This window comes from Colletotrichum costaricense (assembly GCF_030867565.1).
Source record: "Colletotrichum costaricense strain IMI 309622 chromosome Unknown Scaffold_37.1, whole genome shotgun sequence".
Taxonomy (NCBI): domain Eukaryota; kingdom Fungi; phylum Ascomycota; class Sordariomycetes; order Glomerellales; family Glomerellaceae; genus Colletotrichum; species Colletotrichum costaricense.
Genome location: NW_026848266.1, coordinates 1 through 19,136, shown reverse-complemented (window position 1 = coordinate 19,136; position 19,136 = coordinate 1). Strand labels below are relative to the sequence as shown.

The following is a 19,136-nucleotide window of genomic DNA, read 5'->3' as shown; positions in this document are numbered from 1 at the left end:
CGATTGAGGGGACTTGGAGTTGCCAAGGAGGTACTGGATGGTACGTCGAACAATGTAGATAATCAATTCATGCAGGCTGTAGTACATTACAATGAAGATAGAATCGTTACACATCGACGCCGTACAGGTATGAAATGGAAAGGGAAAAACAAACGAAATAGTACAACAACCGCAGTTACGCCTTCCACCACCTGCTCGCTTGGTTCTAGAAAGTAAGACACAGTAGACCTCTCTACTCCTGCCATCCGGCCATGGAGCTCGCCATCTCCCAGTCTCCGCTCGCCACTTGCCGCCAGCTAGACGAGATCTGACACTCCTCGGCCTCGAGCTCGTTGTTGTCATTCATGCGGAAGATGGTGACGTCGCAGCAGATGGACATGGCCATGAGGCCGACCTCGCAGACGTGGGGCTTGTGCATCTTGAAGCTCATGGGCGGGTCGGCGTGTTCCTTGAGCATCTCCTTAAGGGTGGGCTCAGAGCGCTCCGAGTAGACCTCGGCGTCGCCAAAGAGGAGCGGGTTGCACATGATGGCGCCTTTGCCAATGTACTTCAGGGCGCTCTTGGGCTTGTGGCAGAGGGCGCCCCAGAGGAGCGTCTCCATCTCGATTGCCTTTGCGTGGTTGCGGAGCTTGATCGTGTTGAGGGGTCCTTCTTCTTCCGAATCGTCTTCTTCGTCGGTATCGTAGTGGCGCATTTGCTTGGGACCGCTCGACTCCTTCTTCTCCTTCTTGGATTTGCTCGACTTCTTCTTCTTCTTCTTTTCGACGCCGTCGGGAGAGCCGACTTCTTCGGGCTTCTTTTCGCGGCGGGCTAGTTGTTTGCCTTCGAGGTTTGCGTCGTCGGCGATGCCGGAGAATTGGGGCTTCTTCTTCTTTTGCTTCTGCTCGGCGCCTGGGCCGTGGGGGGAGGGGTCTGTTGTAAGACCTAGGACGGAAGGCATTTTGGTTGGTTGGATTGGTTGGGTTGGTTGTCTTGTTCTTCAGTTGTTATGGATATTGGTATCCCTTTTGGAATCGCTAGATGCCGCTATGATATGCTCCGGATAATCGTGAACTCGTCAACTCGTTTGCTCGCTATGTGTGTGGGTGAGAGTAGTGGTTGGTGTAAGTGGGTGTGGAAGCTACGGAATCATAGCACTAAGACGGGGACGCAGGCTACTAAAGGCGATGGGAAAGGGGGCACGCATCATACGTCGTTCTCTGTGCTTCAGTCACGCGGTCCCTGCGCAGACGACAGACGTTGACGTCCATGTCCCAGAGTTTTCCCAGTGCTTCATTCACTTTGCTGGCCGAATCTTGGAATTTTCCTGCTTTGATGCACCGAGTGTGACGTCAGCCGTCGTGGCCGCACGGCGCGTTGGTGGATGAGAAACAGGGTTTCATAGGCGGGCAGCACGTCGTTCGCGGGGGAAGAGCTGGGAGAGCTCTGTGGCTACTCTTCCCACGCAGCAAATACCCGGTGCCAATTGGGGGCTGACTGTACAACGGGGGGCCACAGCGGCGAGCCCCGCACTGCGATCGATATGACATCAGGTCCTGCGGGATGCAACTATGCGGCGATCTCTTAGACTCTTTCAGGAGTCCAGAACGCTGACTCAGCTGGATTTTGCAGGGTAGAGCCAGGGGATATCCCTGATTTGGGGGACGAACAGGGCAGAGGATGAGGGAGGAAGATGTCAGTTCTAGTGAGGGACCACGCAACAAGATTCTAGCCTTTGGTTGATATGTGTATGGTTGAATCTGCTGTTGCCGCATAGCCGCTAACATTCTTACCCAGGTAGTTGGCGACGCATGAAAACTAACGGTCTCCCACACCCTGAGGTGAACTGGACTAAACTGTTACCGTGTCTAGCGAGGCCGTTGGATTGAAGCGGGTTTCAGAGCTGCTTGACGTCCACCGTCTTTGACCAAAAGGTTCCCCGCACCCGTTTGGCAGTGGAACAATTCGGGAATACTTCCATCGATGAGTTCAGCCACCTGTGAGACTCTTCAGCTTGAAAAGCTGCCAACAGACGCGCTCTGTGCTCACATATTTCGGACAAGTCATCGAGGCGAAGATGACGGACGAACGAAAGGCTGTGAGAAGGAGCTTCTCTAACGACCAGAAAACACCAAAAACATGGCATTTTCGGTTCTAGAGTCCGTCCCACTCAGCTCGCAGGGCATCAAGCAGTCTGTCGCGTGGTCATAACATCCAATCACCTCAACATCCTGCTCATTCAAGTCCCCATTTTGCATTTTGGAATTGATATTGGTTCAAGGCGCGCGGCAAGCCAGGTTTCAAGAGGCCTTCATTGGGTTACTATCCCTCTTCGAGAGGGATTTCGTCTCGCCGACTCTGAGCTTTCGAAGCTTACCGAGCGACCTTTCTTTTTATGGAATTGGAAGGCAATATCATTCGAAAAGTGACAGCAGCCGACTGGCTCGTTCATCCCGAGTAGAAACCCGGGGCTTAGCCGGAGTAGCCCGAACGTAAGTGGGGCGGACTGCGGAGTAACGCCGAAAGGCAACCACGGGATTTCACCGCGCGGTACCAACAACGCATTTGCTGGTCCGATCCTGTGCCGGTGCGGGGAATCCCATGGCTTGCGATCTTTCAAGAAGGATTCCGAGGAAAAAGCTCGCGCAACCCGGAAAAGTAGAGACCCCAGGATCGAAAGTTCATGCTGACTGACGCAACGAGTGAAAAATGGAGTCTTCCAAGTTCACTACTGCTCGGTAAGTGATTCAAAAATAACTTCGCAACGTAACTCTACGCGCGTGGCTGATACTTCCGGTTTGAAAGGTCGAACCTCTCGCCGGATAGTTGGGATACTCACGTCCATGTGTTCGACGCATCAATAGGGCCCTTTGCGCCCGGCAGATCGTACACGCCCGCTCGGGCGACGGCACAACAGCTCTTGGATCTCAGTTCCAGTCTAACCCGGGCAACACCTCTCAACATCGTACTTGTTCAACCATCGCCGTACGGAAGCGATAATACAGTGCTTTTGCGTTCGCTGAAAAGCTTGCGCGAGGGTGGCAGTCGCATCGTCCGGGGTATCGCCGTGGTGGACATTGAGAAGATTTCTGACGCAAATCTCATGGAACTGCATGATGCGGGCGTTCGCGGGTTGAGAATCAACAAGCAAGCAGATGGCAAGTCGACAGATCTCAACGCACTTAAAGACACTATTTTGCAGACCGCTTCGAGGATTCAATACCTCCCGGGCTGGAAGATTCAGCTATTTTGCGCTCCTGCTATGTGGGAAGGTGAGACTCACTTCTAGCTGGAATCCGAGGTAGAGCAAACACTAAAGGACGAAACAGACTTGTATGACACAATAGTCGCCCTTCCAGTTCAAGTTATTGCAGACCACGTCGGCGGGATGCGAGCTCTATCCAAATTGCAGCTCAACGCGGCAACAAGCAGCCTAGACGATCCCACGAAGCAGCCCGGCTTCGAAGCTCTTGTTAAACTCGCAAGAGCCTCAAAGGCCATTGTCAAGCTTTCGGGATTCTATCGACTATCTGATAGGACGGAATCCGGTTGCGATGATATGGAGCCAATTGTCAAGGCCTTGGTTGAGGCGGTTCCGCATCGCTTGGTTTGGGGCAGCGACTGGCCTCATACTGGGGAGGGTAAAGATCGTGTGAATCGAGGCTTGGAGGCGGTGGAAGAGTTTAGAGAGATTGACGACGCCCGGATCATCCAAAACTTGAGAAGCTGGGTTGAGGACGAGAAGGCGTGGATGGGTTTAATGGTTCGGAACCCCGCGGGATTCTACGCTTGAGCAGAGCTGTGCTTATTGGTCATGCTGGTGTCGTGGTAGAGCAGACTTCATACGATCTCATCGGATAATGAGTTGGCGGTAGGTAAAGAGCTACATCGGGGCCCGGCGTGGCCCTCATTGAAATTGATCGATGTTCTGGAAATCACTCCACGTGGCAATGTTGTATTTCACCCAAGATTGTAGAAGAGTTTGTGGTTCTCCTAGAGACGTCGTTGGCCCGATGAACGGACGGCTTAAGTCCGACGGCTTCTCCGCAAACGTCAGCGGGCTAGTCTGCTGGGGACTGAAACCTACAAACCAGGGGCATAAGCAACTCGCATGAAGCTAAACTAGCTTGATATCAATAGAAGAGGTCATAAGTTCCCACCTCATGCTCGACTGTTGTAAAACGACTAGTAAGTGAAGCCATCTCGATAGTCTGTTGTACAGCCTTTGTCATCAGAACGTATCGACCATGATATGTGATCTCAAATGGCTTCACAAGAACCTGACTGATCTCAGTCTAAGCCATTAGTACTGAGTTACCTATGCCTAGAATTTGAAGCTCGGAAAAGGCATGTTGGCAGCTCGCAGCCCCAGCTCTGTTGAGAAGACCCATCGCAACGGACTGCCAAATCTTACGGCCGTTAAGTCCGATGATTGGTATGGGCAACTCTCTCCCCATCAACGTTGACGGACTCCGAGAACCCGCTGGGGCTACCCATGTTGCCCAGTGTCGTGGATCATCATGGAATTTACTTGATCTTCCATCTCAGTTGCCGACGGAGAATATCTAAGAATCTTCGTGCATCTAGTTGAGTATTGAGGCTCATGGGATCGAGTAAGTTTCCAAGAATATTGGAACTTTGACACTATGCTTATCCGCGCTTTACATGTACGCATTAAGTCGTCGCTATATTGCCACCCTGATGGCAGGCTTGTAATGTCTCACAGCGCCTAGCTCGAGATCGATTAACTACTAAGACCTTTCCACCTGCTCGCTTCCGGGTCCGAAGTGGGCCCCGGGTCTGGGGGGATGGCGATCCACGCTAGGTAGTCTGCAACTGGGCCCCGCGAAGTGCCGCGTTGCATCCCAAGATCCGCAGTACCTGCGGACGAATATCGACCCGCATCTGCCCATTTCCAGGATTTCATCGTCGAAGTCCAGAAAGCGTTCCAACGTCATGGTGAAAGCACGGGGCACAAGCGGCCCCGATGGTGGACAGTTGATTCTTGCCGCTTGGCAATGAAACCCTGCATGCGTTCTCGGACTTTGTTCCTATACCCGGGTTGCAGAGTTTCTACTCACCGCTTGGAGCTGCTCCACGGGTGGCTTCACATGGCAAAGGTTGATATAAAGGCGAGCATTTTCAACGCAGTTCAGTTTGTCCCATTGCACAATTCCATCCAAAACAAGAAAAGGCACTAGTCCATCGTACCATTATTAGCTCAACCAAAAACCTCACCATCAAGTACCTCTTGCCATACCCCACAGTTTGAACTCATCTCGCGATGTCCGGCCTTCAAACCCTCTTCGCGCCGGCTCCCGAGCCCAAAACTGAGCTCGGTCGATACCGCGTTCTGTCCACCACCGCAGGTGTCAGGGTTTCCCCCCTCTGCCTGGGTGCAATGTCCATCGGCTCTGCGTGGTCGTCGTTCATGGGTTCCATGGAAAAGGAGGACTCTTTCAAGCTTCTCGACGCATTTGTCGATGCCGGCGGCAACTTCATCGACACCGCCAACAACTACCAGAACGAGGAGTCCGAGGAGATTTTGGGAGAATGGATGACCGACAGGAAGAACCGGGACACTATGTTCATTGCAACCAAGTTCACGACGCAGTACCGCAAACAGGCGCTCGGACCCGGAAAATGTGTCAATTATTCTGGCAACCACAAGAAATCGCTGCACCTCTCGGTCCGGGATTCCCTCAGAAAGCTGCAGACGGACTACATTGACCTGCTCTACATCCACTGGTGGGATTGGACGACCTCTGTCGAGGAGCTGATGGACTCGCTCCACATCCTGGTCGAGCAGGGTAAGGTCCTGTATCTCGGCGTTTCTGATACACCCGCTTGGGTCGTTTCCGCTGCGAACACCTACGCCAAGGCGCATGGGAAGACCCAGTTCTCCGTCTACCAGGGTCGCTGGAACGTTCTCATCCGCGACATGGAGCGGGACATCATCCCCATGGCTCGCCACTTTGGCATGGCCCTCTGCCCCTGGGATGTTCTCGGCGGCGGTAAGCTGCAGTCTAAGAAGCAGCTCGAGGAGCGCAAGAAGGCTGGCGAGGGCCTGCGTGCCATGTTTGGAGGGGATCAATCCGAGGATCAACGCAAGGCCAGCGAGGTTCTTGAGGAAGTTGCCAAGGAGCATGGCATTGAGAGCATTCAACAGATTGCCTTGGCGTACGTTATGCAAAAGGCGCGCTACGTTTTCCCGATTGTTGGTGGTCGCAAGGTGGAACACTTGCAAGATAATATCAAGGCCTTGAGCATTCATCTCACTGGGGAGCAGATCAAGAAGATTGAGAGCTTCAAGGAGTTTGATATCGGGTTCCCAATGAACTTCATCCTTGAGGATCCTAGAGAGGGCGGTGCAACGGCGCCATTGGTAGCTGCTTCTGCTCCGATGGCGTGGCAGTCTCAGGGTAAGCCGATTGGGCACGAGTAGAAATAGCACCTTGAGAGTTTGTGCAGTTGAAACATTAAGATCAATAATCTTACGATTCATCAAGAACGGAGTGGTCCTTGTTCATTAGCACTATCTTGATATCATCTGAATGGCCCATTCGTGGATGTTGTCTCGTCAAATCATAAATCTCCGCAACCGGCTAAGCTATCGCGCTTCCGTCTGACCGCTTAGGGTCTCATTTCTTCCGGATATCCGGTGTTTTGGATATCAATGTCTTCTGTGAGTCCACAGTTGAGCCCGATGATGTGGAAGAGGCACCAGCAGTAGACATTGAGGCGCCTGACGAGACAATAGGAATTTTGTCTTCCTCAGGTTGCGCCACAGGTCTTTCTGATGCTCTCTCCGACCTCCTAACAGTGCTCCGAACCCTCATTTTGATAGCTTCGGGAAGATACTTAGTCTTGATTGCTGTGTCACGCAGCAGAACACGCAATACGGGAATAGTCGATGCCATGATCGTAATGGCTGTCTCAGCCCCGGCCCAAACGGCCAACTCTGCTCCCCCATCTGTAACTTGCATTAGACGAATAGCGATTCTATGATAAGGGTCTTTACTTACGAGAAAAATCACCAGTGGTATCATTTACTGAGCGCATATATGATGCTTTGACAAACGCCGCTACTCCGGCCCTATTCAAGTGCGTTAGAAATCAATGGTAGGTCTTCATCGGAGCGAGAAACTTACAACATTCCCATACTCAAAGCCACAGATACACCGATCTTCTCCTTCCTGCTCAAAGTAAGACCAGATGACTCCTCGGCCGGCCTGGGCCGCATAAGAATGAGCCATGGGATGATTGATAAGGCAATGTCGAGGAGGCCAGAGTATACTGGCAAGACTTAGCACAGCTCAGGAAGACTATGGTAGAACATGTTGGACATTATCTTACCACTAACGAAGATTCCGAATGAAACAACCCATTTGAGATCGTAGCAGGTTCCGTCCGCGAATGGCTTCCATCTCTTCTCCAACGGTACACACCCAACCCAAAACGACAAGGAGGAAAATGCAAAGAGAACGTTCATGGAAATGATGGAAAACCACACAAAGGCCTTTTTCCACCCATCGCACATTCGTAATAGCGATATAGCGAACGCAGTCTTGCTCCAGACTTGACCGACAAAAGAGCACGTGATGGAAGAAAGACCGACGATAGCTAATACTGTAATGTTGTCGACGGTAATAGGGAAGTCGGGTCGGCCGAATCGGGATTTGATGATGAACTCATTGAGGGCGGCATCTGATGCTAGGACCAGCTATGCAGCAACTGTCAACACTGGAATAGTGACGAGACTCTTCAAGTTATGAGAGTTCTTACCCAGGAGGCAACCAGGATAATGTCCTCGATTCGGATCTTTGTATACGTGTAGGATATCTTGCAGTATATCCTCAATCCAAGAAACACTGCTGAGAGAACGACTAGTGTCCATAAAACCGTTTGAATATTCTCAGCTTGGGCGGTATCGTCGGCGCGGATATTGAGGACCAACAGCGTCGTATCCAACTCGGATCTTGTCAAGTACGTCTGATTGGCAGCTCTGGCCACAGAGCCCAGCTCTTTGATCTGGCTTCTTGAACAGTGCTCACATCCTTGTGGTGGCACTACGGCCATATTCGATGTTCCGATGTGGATGTCGGTTGCGAGAGCGGCAGCGACACCTTCATGGTATGGACAGTTAGCACATGTCCGATGTATCTGACAGCGCGGAACGTTGGATCTTATAAGATCGACTGAATATGAAGCGTCGTACACGGAGAACACACCAACCCTCTTATCCTTCAAGAAACAGGCAAGTGGCGCCGTTTCATTATGTACTAGTATATGAGCTCCACGTGGGGACCAGTGGGCCACGAGGAGAACTGACAAGCTTCTGCCAGGATGACCATGACTGATCAAGCCCTGGATTCGAAAGCTTCGCATCGCAGCATCGAGCGGACACACGCGCGTCCGATTAAGATCCACAGTCCGCTTGCTGTCGCTGCCACTGAATAAAGAGGCGAAGCCCGGGCCAACATCTCTTACTTGGAGATATTGAGGCTCCGTGCGCCCGGGGGCTTGGGAATATGAATGGAAGACAACCTAAAAAGCCTCGCTCTCATAGGACGGCACCTTTCCTCGGCGCACCATACGAGGATTTCCTTGTGCCAAGACGAGGGCGGCTCTTGGACCTCTTCTTCGTCTTGACTTTTCTCCCTCCTGCCGGCGTACTCGCGGGCACGGCGATGTGGAGACGCAAGTCTTCTCTTTCTCATCTCTCGCCCACCTCGGGCCGCCTACTGGCTCAGCGAACGGGCTATTTGAGTTATCACCACTGTCACAGCCATGTCGCGACTGAAGAAGAATCCCAGTGGCGCACGGCCAACATGGCCGATCCGGCCATGTCTTTGCAAAAGCTTGACTTTCAATCAGATGTATGCTGCGTCCGATCAGGGCACCCCGGCTTTGACTCAACTTTTGACCAAGATAATGACAGGATCTGTGAGGCGCGCTTCGCTTTCCTCACCCACCCACTGGCGGCTTTTGTCTTTCCCACTTTTTTTTAAGGGAATCGTCCCTTATCCTTATTCGGAATGCCACAGTTCCGCTGTATCGATTCTTTTCTCCCATCTCTGCGGCCAACAGTCTGTCATCTCGCGGCAATGGTGAGGTTTCGTGGAAACAGCACTAGACATGGGGAACTGGCAGTTGTTTCGCTTGTTTGCCTTTCCTCCGTTACATGTAGCTTAACGGTCCTTCCCGTTGCGGGGAGTCTTGGCGTCTTGGAGGTATGCACTTGTATTTCCCCTTACTCGATCATTGTAAGATCTACTGTGCAGGTTAGCGCGGGGCCATTGAGATCATCTATAAGACAGGCCAGTATGACGAACTACCTCCTCAGCTCGCTACGGGTGCATTCTCAGCTGTCAACACGACTCAGCGCTTTACGATTCAGCTGTCTCGTAATATCCCCACTTACATGCGGCGGCGGCATGGCGGATGGGGCTTCCCTCCTTTGCCCCAAAGTCGCATGCAAGTCATTTTCAACGAAACGACTCGCCATGCGGAATGCTGCTTGGGACGAAGAAGCAGGCCTTTCTCTTTTACCCGTGAAACCTCTTACTTTCCTGCCCGCTCCTATGTCCATCCACTCAATTTCCCCGCGCCCCTCCAACTGCGACGAATCGGGAAGTGCTTGTGCCGGTGATGGGATCGTCCCAGGAGCAACGTCCGTCCATGGGACTTCCTCATTCCATCTTCCTTATCTGTCAGTATGTGAAGGCCAGGCCAGACTATTTTGTCGGACTGGTTCGTTGGAAAGAAGAGCTGGATTTGGGACGATGGCGACGAAACATTCCCAGTTCCATTCCACTTTGCCGACAAAGCGCGATCGTGACAGACGCGATGTATATCGCAAGCATCTGCAACTTGTCACCTTGTCGAGAAGATTGAATAAGACAGGAAAGCCGTTTTTCCCGCACTATCTGGCAGCCACTCATGCACAGCTGCGCTCTCATCAGATGAATCAGCTGTTACTCACTCTCAATAGTACAGAAGCCGCCAAGCAATGACCGTGCTTGAATTGCGTCCTGCAGATTCTTCCCAACCCTCTAGATGTCGGTTTCCTTGTTCATGTCTCATATCAGCTGTTACAGCTGAAGAAATAGCACGGCATCCGTGACCACTCGACTTCAATGTTCTTTGGGGCTGCTGTAAATCTCGGAATGGTTATTAACCCAGAGACTAGAACGAATAGACTTCTGCAGAGCTGGCTCATCAGCCTCAAGCGCCGATGATCGTGCATACTTGGCACAGCTTGGCCATGGCTTATCCTTAAACCCGTCGGCTGCAGCCCTTCATTCTTTACAGCCCCGCCTTTTCGTCGTCGGGGTTTGAATCGAGGGCTTTGAAGCTTGAATCTCGGCTGGCAAATCAAAGCTTGCATTCAGCTCCTCCCGTCGGCACCCTTTTGGAGCCCCATCGACGCAGCAAAACAGTGATCGTCGTGATGAAGCAGAATCTAATATTCAGTGGGGATGCACTGTTGATTTATTACACTTCCTAATCGGACTTGGCGCACATCTGCTTGTCATAGATACGACGTTCGACTCGATGAAACTGGACGCAAATCGCTACAAGTAAGTCACGAATAACGAGCACCCCAGCAATTGTGTGCTTCCGAGTCAAGTATGAAGAGAAGGGCACGTAGAAGGGAAGAATGAGCTTGGCAGTTTAGAGGTCTAGGACTACAGATAGGTGGATGCATGGTGGTCAATGTACGACTAGGCTCGATTGTCGATAATGACTTCTTCCGAAGGCCTGTCACAGACCAACTCTTGAAGGTAATACAGATGAACAAGGCTTTACTAAGACCGTGGCCCTAAGTATCTTAAGATCTCACCATAATGACATGACCAGATGAACTAGGCTCGCCATAGCAGTCGTCTTGTAGTGGCCTGGTCACTTCAGCAGAGACGCACCCGGCTTACTGCAATAATACGAGACAAAAGATCTATGGAATTAGAAACTGTTGCATGCAGGCCGCAACGTTAAACCAGGGTTCCACACTTTCGAGGTCAATACTCCCCGACTTTTAAGATTTGCCCCTGAAGCAAAAGCTAGTGCCTTCCCGCAAAGGCTGAGCAAATCAACGACAACCAATGGGTCGTATTTGAGACTGTGGAACGTGATGCAGAGAACTCGATGTCAATAGTTGACGTGTATTAGTCCGCAGCGGCCAGCCTCGCTGCTGCGCGTGGACGGCAGACCGGCACGGGGCGAAAGCATGCCGCAGCCCTGAGATGTTCTTGCACGATACGCATAGCTTGAATCAGGATTATGGGCATATGCTAGGCAATTCCAATTGATTAGAGCAAACCAATAGCAGTCATGAACGAACCATTTTCCGCTTCTGCTCCTCAACGAACCAGGAGTATAAATGAAGGTTTCGTAAAACCTACGTAAGGCTAGGCTGGCGTTACCTGCAAAACTTGTCACATGGTCTAATGGTCTCCATTGACGAGGGCTTGCCGTTCCACCCGCAACTTACGAACCGGGCGACAACTTGACGTCAGCTGAGCCTTCTGAGAATGTTGTTGGTCGTGGTGGCTTGACAGAAGACAGCTCCCATTGGTGGCCTGCCTGAATAAGAGTTGACTAGTGGGTTGATTGGGCTGACTATCAACTGCGACCCCAATGACGAGCAGGGGATCATCGCTCGATCCGTCCGAGGCGTGACTAACATTACATGGCTGTGCCTCTCGCGTCCGCTGCGCCATGCCGACCAACACTAGCAGAAATACCCTTAAAACATACCAATTTTCGAATAACTACCTCAGACAATCCCCGCGATCGAAGAGTGGCCAGTGTCATCCGCCTCCAACAGAACAAGCCAGCTACCTTAATACTTAGACTTGGAACGAGACTTCGATTCTCATCTGAATACATCAAATACTGTCAGCAAACTCAATCATCCTAGAACGCCAGATCGCTCTACCATTATCACAACTTTACCCGACATGGGGTTGTTTGGAAAATCAACACCAGCCGAGGGCGCCGGCTCTGATGAGCCCAAAAAGTCTCTCTATCAACGCTACCAAGACAAGAAGAGCGGCCGCGACACCCAAATTTCAGACGAGGATCTCAAGAGGTACACCGGCAAGACTAAGGATGAGATCAACGACTGGGCCAAAGACCGTCCTGGCGTCGCAGGGAACCGGGCTGCAGGGACACTCACGGCGGGACCCGCTTCCGGCTTTGGAGGCGTGGCGACAGCAGGTGGCTTTGGTGGATGGGGAACAGATGCTGGGTCGGATCCAAAGCATCCGCCGCCGCAGAAGGAGCGGAAGGAGATCGAGGACTCCGAGTAGTTGCATTAAGGGAGGGTCGTGATAGTTGCGAGAACGAGAAGTTATTCTTAGAAATGCCAAGCATCTTCAGTTCAAAGAAGAGATACGGGTTTACAACGAGAAGATTTGAAGGATCAGGGCGGTTTAAGACAAGCCTATCAACGGCCCGGGACGGCGGAAACATTCGTTCATCCGGAAAAGTTTTATGAGGTGTCTCATAAGATGATGTAGCCAAATTCTAATTGTCCTGTGTGGTTACAATGAACAAGCTATTGGGATTCTGCATGAAAGCTTCATGTATCTGTCGCCTCGTGCAGAGTTGAGGCAGCCTTCATCTTTTGAATCATCAGAGACGCCTTCCCAGACTCAACTTCGGCAACATGCGGTCATCTCAGCAATGACACGAGGCAACCTGTTGAATACGCATGGATCTATGGTCGATCAGGTCCGCTTTCTTATTGATTTCTCGGGGAGCCCCCAATCTCAAAGCCAAACATGAGGAGGCTATTCATGCGCAGCCTGCAGCCATCGGATATTTTATCCGCTTTCTTGGCAGGCACATATCACTTAACGCTTATTTACACATCGTTAGGGATCTGTTGTTCACATAATCGGAGTACTGCTCTCAATTTCCCAGCTGGTGTCTTCGAGGAAAGTGCTACGTGCCAGTCAACCCCAAATTAACTCAAGACTTGACTTAAATTAAGAGGAAAAACTTACATCTACTAGCCTAATGTATGACGTTGACTCGTAAACGAAGTTCGGTGTGGTGTAGAAACCTGGCAGTGAAACACAATGGATAGAAGGGCTGAACCGGACATTTGTCCGTCAAATTGTCTTTCTGATCGTCAATTTACCTCACACTTTCGATCATTCTGGCCCATGAGCGATTTGATATGCCGCGGTATAATTTCGTTCCCGTAGACATAGCATCATGTTTATTCGATGACCAAGCCATCAGAAACGAGTAGATATTTGAGTCTGGGCAGCACCTAAGTCGATTATCTCGCTGGAAGATAAGTGATGTTTGGCCTTATGATTCATAGCACTAAGAGACTAATATGATCTAATATGCAAAAACAAAAAAAGAAAAAAAAAAACGGTCCAGAATGTTCTGGCGCATAAGTCACACCCTAGTGAATTGACTTGATTCAATTTTGTGGAATTGTATTCTTGTTGAACTTTTGATATAGTACTGGCTATTAGGTAGACGCGCGTGGAGGATTCTCCAACCGTCATCGGAGATGCAAAAGACATCGGAAGTGACAACCAATCACACATGGCTCCAGTCACTAATCTCTGCGTCTCTAAGGAAAGTCAGCTCGCATCTTGAGAATGCCGTCTATCATAGAACTGCCAGAAGCCCAGCCAGCGTAAGTCTCGGCAGAACTCGTGACACTGATGGAGAGGGCACCCCAGATCCATCGGTTTCCATTGCCATCGAGTTCCCAGTGAGGGCCACCGGACTGGCCTCCCATGGTATCTGTGTCAGTGTAGAAGGGGCCAGTTGAGTCGCAGTCAAAGGTTCTCTTGGAGTGAACCGTGATGTCGGTCTGTCGGTAGGGACGGTTACCACCGTCCTTGTCACCAGGGTAGCCCATGTGGAAGAACTGAGGCTTGTCAAACATGTTGCGGTCAGGCACCTTCGCTCCGAAATAACCGAGTTGATCACCGAGGCGCTGGTCGAGAGCATAGACTACCCAGTCACCCTTGGTTTCACAAGGGGAGAAGGGTTCTTGGCCATAGGTGAAGAGACCGTTGGTGATTTGGGCAGAGCCAAAGCGGGCTCCATTGTCGAAGCCGGGGTAGAAAGATCCCGGTATAGGAGGATCGGGGTTGCAGTGCTTGGCAGAGAGGATGTGACGAGGGCCGATTAAGGCAGCGGAACAGAAGACTCCGTTAGACCACTGAAGCTTTCCGACGGAGTGGAAAGGGTAATTGGGGTCAGTCCAGAGGTGACGGTTATCTACGCCGACGATGAAGCGCTTGGTGACCTCCTCGAGGGCGGCACCAGAAGGTGTGAAAGGAGATGCCTCGGTAATATTGCCGGTGATTTCCGCGGCGTCAACAATAGCAATCTTGGGAACTGGAGCATCGGCTGGAACACGGCGAGCAGCAGCGGCGTCGAAGCCGATTGGGTGATTGATTTCTGCTTGCTCGGTTTGCCTAGTGTCTAGAGGAGCTGCTGGGCTAGCTTGGATGGCAGAGCAGAAGGTGAGGACGGCTGCAGCCGCAGACTTTGTGAAGTGAACCATGTTGGAATAAATTGATTTCGCAGGTGCAGACTCTGATTCCGACAAGTCGAAGCTGTTGATGGACTGGTGCTAGTCAAGACATGACAGGTATCTGCTCTTTTATAGAGTTCTCATGAACCGTAGCAGCGAGCTTGGAGTTCTAGGCAAGCGATTGCATGTTTCTCGTAAGGTGCACGTAAATGCTAGCTTCCGAACAGGGAATATTCGAAGGCTACAGCCAAGACGTAATCGGTAGCCCGTTGCGATATTCCAAGTCTACTGTGCCGCTTTCAAGCAATGCCAATGCTGCAATCGAGCCTAGATTGAGCTCTGAATGAGGCTACGTCTTTCGAAGATCCATGAATAAGAAGACTGGTTCTAGCGCATCTTATGCCAAGCTCGTTCAAAGTAATCTAACATCTGATTAGGCTGTCAAATATGGGACTTTGGATCAATAATGAGACCCTAAATGCTTTCCCAGCTGAGGATGATGATCCTTCGGGATTATCCGCTCACGGTATGCACCAATTCTTTCCTTAGGGTCCATGAAGCGGGGAAGGTGGTACAGTCAAACTAGGATTGACATCCAATGGCCTGATTTATGCGGTGAGATTACGTTCTCGTTACTCGGCTCTCATTTCACGGAAAGGCGAGTTTCGCATGTTGATTTAGGACTGTGTCTCAATGAATCAACTACACAACATAGAACCTACATTCATCACCAGTCTTGCGTTCATCATGAAGATGGCCCTTCCCTAATGAGCATCTTTCACTAAACTGCCACCCGAGACCAGAAATTATGTTACCGGGGCTTACTTGCGGATATGCTATCGAATCCTGTTCGGGTTCCATGGTAGGGCAAGTCTGACAAAGATTGAACATGCAAATCCGATTGGGTGCGGTTCACTTATATGATAATAATACATCTTGACAAGCATGAGATTCACATGGCACGATTCTACTTATCATAGAAGGCATGAGTGCAACTTTGATTCAAGGCTTCGGAAGGATCACGTAGAAATGAAAGTTCGGACGTCACCTGCCTTTTTGAGAAGCAGCGTTGTAACCGCTGATGGTTGTCTTCGCAGACCTCTACTAAGCTGACAATCATTCAACCTGGTTAACGAAACTGGCCCATGGAAAGCGAGAGCCAAGAGGCAGGGTAGCTCTCGAAATTCCTTTCGCCCCCTCTCTGAGTGGAATCTCTCGGTTGCCAGTACCTTACCTTGAAGTTGTTTGTGCTGACTGCATGTTAGATAAGTGAGATTCGTTCAAGTGAGCCAATTATCGCAGTAGTTAGTCAAGGGGCAAGCCTTCTAGTCACTTGCTGCCTCGAACTAAAGTCTTGGCCGAGTCCTTCAAGAACCAACATTCGATCCCAGCCTGTGTGTGATTTCGAAGGTCTGCGACTGCGACTGCAGTCTGCTTCACTGACTTGCGAAACTTGAGAGGCTTCACGACAATATGACTTATAATTGCTATATCTTATGCCCTATTCGATTCGTGCATTTAACGTCAGATTAAGGATGCGGGGGTTTAAAAGCGGTTTCTCAGTCTGTCTGCTAACACTTTACAGACTGGAGCTTTTACCTTTTCGTATTAAACAACAGTAGCTTCAGCTCTTTTCTTATGACGGATTGCAGATGACTACATGTGAAGTTACTTTCCTTGTAACTCACGCTGAAGAAGCTGTCATCATGTTTCATGTCAAACTGCCGTAAAGTCGAATCTCAATCAAGTCAAATATGGACATTACTGCCCCGCACCAACTTCCACTTTACCCTGTCGCGCCACGATGGTAGTGAACTATTTCCAAAGCTTTCTTACGGTCTGAATCGTTTGACAAGACTGACTCAGTGCTCTCACTACTCTTCTGACGGTCACTTTTAAATTCATTGGCTTAGATGACTTCAACGCCAGTGGCCAACTGAAAATCGTCGTGCTCATTCTCCGTGAAGTATCACAGACATTGGTAGCGTCACACGTTCAGATTTCACTCATATTTGAATAAAACAAAGCTTCATATGTATTCGCGGTTACGGCTTGACAGGAGGCCCCTGAGATGCTGCGATACATGCAACAGATGGCGGAAACCGGCGGGCGAAAGTTAGGGCCCAAGGCTTCAGATGTCGCCCCAAGCTCCGACCTCATTTTAGCCTACTTTTTGACCTTCAAAGGAGTTCCCTACTCGAATCTCATCAAAGCATCGAGGCATTGATTTTGTAAGTCGATGTTTTACAGTAACCCGTTTAAAGATGAAGATGCTATCTTGGGCTCTCGCTGCTATCTTTAGAGGCTTTGGGTCTTTGTCATCTTTCCAATGCTACAGTTATCCGAACATAGTTAAAGACAAATTGTGAATGGAATCAGGTGTTATCTATTTACAAACACGGAGCCTGGTCAAATACCAGCTAATCGACGCTTAGCTTCTAGTAGAGATTAGCCTGCTCACGCGTATGTGTTGGTATCCCTATTACAGGTTAATTGGTTCGAACCGTGGGTTGACGAAGAGATCAATTGAACTATATGAATTTCTGCGTAGGTGTAAAAAGGAGGTTCTAACCGTAGATTGGGTAGGCTGCGATAATCGGAAGTAGGGGCCGTAATTGGCCCCTGCGCGGTCGGCCGTATGCCGAGGTCGAATTGGACTTCCAATCCGACAGTATGACACTTCGAGGAAACCGAGTGTTTATAGAAATGACTTCAGAGTTGCCTTCATCGCTCTTGATACAAAGGTGAGTTCCATTTCTCCTCCAGGATTCATTAATGAGAGGGTGGTAACGCTGACACTTGATCGGCTTTTGGAATTGATGAGTAAGTCCAATAATGTAGCTTGTTCAAGGACATCAACTTAACAACTTTCAACAACAATCCGAGACCAAGTCATGTAAGCCAATTAATTTACAGGGAAAGAAAGTAAATGTGGCGATTTCAAGCCACGTCGTTCATCTCAAAAGGAGCGATTCTTTATGAGTCCGAACGGCTTTTTTGGTCAGTGCGCGAAGTGTCAATCCATCGACTGATGTGCCTTTTCGCGGATGCCTGGCTAATGCGACCCGTCAGCGTGAGTGCGCCGTAAATAGGCAGAAAAGGATTCGGGTCACAGTAGGCATCCGTCTGACCTTGAGGCAGGATTACCTCGCTGCTGGACAGCCCAGTGCAAGAAAGTTTGGAGATTATAGAGGACGTTCCTTATTACAGGTCCTATTGGGGTACAGGATGCGACAACTCATACCCACCCTTGACAGAGACATTGGTAGATGGTAATACTGCGCCGCTGACGCGGCAGGGATAATAATACATAAAGCGTAGTTTCCAGATCTGATTCACTTTCAGATTCATTAGGGACATCAAGAACAGACGCCTGCTCATTTTCCATGGCTTATGAGAGTCTAGCGCATTATATGCTGTGAGTCCCTCGCAACGATTTGGAAGCGGATGAGGGTATGAGATGGATCACCTTGAGAGCCAGAACCTTGCCCTGCTTTGTCTCACCGCGGCACGGTGATGTATAAGAGTCGATGCATGATGCAATAAGACTTTTAACGATAGTAACTAGTCTCATTGGTTCCTCTAAATTTGCAAGACTTTCCACTTGAGAAGAAAAGGGGGGTTGTGATCAGCGGTGAGGTGCAGCTACGTTCGAGAAGTGAGAGATGAGTGGGGTGATAAACAAGCGTGTGAGGTAAGATGACCGTAACGAATGCGGTAGCGATCTGAAACAGATAGTAGATTGCCTGCCTTGTAATGGCCAGAGAGTATGCCAGAAAACCACACATTCTGTGAGCGTTCAGTGCATCGAAGATTTGGAGGTACAGGGCTGGACTGGGCTGAAGGTCTGAACAACAAGGCCGTTCTCAATGAACTGATGCCAATAGATGGCAGCACGGCGAGGGTGCGCACGGGGCTTTCCACCCTAACGGATCAGAATAAGCAATGGCAGTAGCGCTGGAAATGTTCCATGTTCCTCAGAAATGGCCTCACATTTTGCCCGGGAAGAGAGGTCTGGTCTCAGCTGCAAGGCACAGCAAGCTTTGTTCCTGCAGTCAGCTTAATCCCCTGTCGTTGCCAAGTGGTGATGGGCCGTTCCCCCCTTGGCAAGTTGGCAACAGGCCAGAGTCACTTGTCTAGATGAGAAGGCGGGTTCGGAGAAGCGTGAAGCAGTAAACGCGGGGGAGTGCGGCCGGCGCATTGTCAATTTGCGCTGTTTTCCTACGGCAGGTTTTTGCCGGAGCAACAGTGCAAAGTCCATGTGTTGTCGGTCCTGCCCCGACTTGCTCTTGGGAGCACACGTGCGTTGATCGCTGGTGGCTGGAAGAAGTTGGGTATGGCCCATGCCAACTGCACACGCTGAGCAGTGAGAATAGAGGATGGGAAGAGGCGACAATTGTCGATGCAGTTCCCTTTCCTCAGTGGTAAGGCTGATGAAACCAATCATATCCATGGCAATGCTACGCTGCTTTGTACGGGCTGAGAGCCTAGTGTCTTGCCCTTGCCTGGGAGGTAAGACCCCACCCCACACGACGGATCACCCCCTACGACAGATCACCCAATTCGGCCACATTCAGCCAAAACCGCTATTTTATATATACATAACTAGTTATAAAATAAATATTTTAAAAAATACAGT

The 19,136-nt window shown here is 50.3% G+C and overlaps 8 protein-coding genes across 8 annotated transcripts; 3 read left to right on the top strand and 5 right to left on the bottom strand.

Moving 5' to 3' along the window:
• Positions 1-232: 232 nt before the first annotated feature.
• CCOS01_16989 (uncharacterized protein) lies at positions 233-940 on the bottom strand (the record flags this gene model as incomplete). The annotated part of the gene is made up of 1 exon (XM_060465123.1): positions 233-940. The coding sequence occupies one exon, from the start codon at positions 938-940 to the stop codon at positions 233-235; it is 708 nt and encodes a 235-aa protein (XP_060304292.1).
• A 1,748-nt stretch (positions 941-2,688) lies between these two features.
• Positions 2,689-3,772, top strand: CCOS01_16988 (uncharacterized protein; the record flags this gene model as incomplete). The annotated part of the gene is made up of 3 exons (XM_060465122.1): positions 2,689-2,717; positions 2,785-3,251; positions 3,309-3,772. The coding sequence occupies 3 exons, from the start codon at positions 2,689-2,691 to the stop codon at positions 3,770-3,772; spliced, it is 960 nt and encodes a 319-aa protein (XP_060304291.1).
• Positions 3,773-5,263: 1,491 nt separating this feature from the next.
• CCOS01_16987 (aryl-alcohol dehydrogenase AAD14) lies at positions 5,264-6,424 on the top strand (the record flags this gene model as incomplete). The annotated part of the gene is made up of 1 exon (XM_060465121.1): positions 5,264-6,424. The coding sequence occupies one exon, from the start codon at positions 5,264-5,266 to the stop codon at positions 6,422-6,424; it is 1,161 nt and encodes a 386-aa protein (XP_060304290.1).
• Positions 6,425-6,620: 196 nt separating this feature from the next.
• CCOS01_16986 (uncharacterized protein) lies at positions 6,621-8,333 on the bottom strand (the record flags this gene model as incomplete). The annotated part of the gene is made up of 6 exons (XM_060465120.1): positions 6,621-6,952; positions 7,005-7,075; positions 7,131-7,275; positions 7,336-7,702; positions 7,765-8,105; positions 8,312-8,333. The coding sequence occupies 6 exons, from the start codon at positions 8,331-8,333 to the stop codon at positions 6,621-6,623; spliced, it is 1,278 nt and encodes a 425-aa protein (XP_060304289.1).
• Positions 8,334-9,716: 1,383 nt separating this feature from the next.
• CCOS01_16985 (uncharacterized protein) lies at positions 9,717-9,845 on the bottom strand (the record flags this gene model as incomplete). The annotated part of the gene is made up of 1 exon (XM_060465119.1): positions 9,717-9,845. The coding sequence occupies one exon, from the start codon at positions 9,843-9,845 to the stop codon at positions 9,717-9,719; it is 129 nt and encodes a 42-aa protein (XP_060304288.1).
• A 691-nt stretch (positions 9,846-10,536) lies between these two features.
• CCOS01_16984 (uncharacterized protein) lies at positions 10,537-12,293 on the top strand (the record flags this gene model as incomplete). Its single annotated transcript, XM_060465118.1, has 2 exons — positions 10,537-10,562; positions 11,903-12,293. 2 exons carry the CDS (start codon positions 10,537-10,539, stop codon positions 12,291-12,293), a joined length of 417 nt encoding a protein of 138 aa, XP_060304287.1.
• Positions 12,294-13,579: 1,286 nt separating this feature from the next.
• Positions 13,580-14,527, bottom strand: CCOS01_16983 (uncharacterized protein; the record flags this gene model as incomplete). The annotated part of the gene is made up of 1 exon (XM_060465117.1): positions 13,580-14,527. The coding sequence occupies one exon, from the start codon at positions 14,525-14,527 to the stop codon at positions 13,580-13,582; it is 948 nt and encodes a 315-aa protein (XP_060304286.1).
• A 4,030-nt stretch (positions 14,528-18,557) lies between these two features.
• Positions 18,558-18,950, bottom strand: CCOS01_16982 (uncharacterized protein; the record flags this gene model as incomplete). The annotated part of the gene is made up of 1 exon (XM_060465116.1): positions 18,558-18,950. One exon carries the CDS (start codon positions 18,948-18,950, stop codon positions 18,558-18,560), a length of 393 nt encoding a protein of 130 aa, XP_060304285.1.
• Positions 18,951-19,136: the final 186 nt, after the last annotated feature.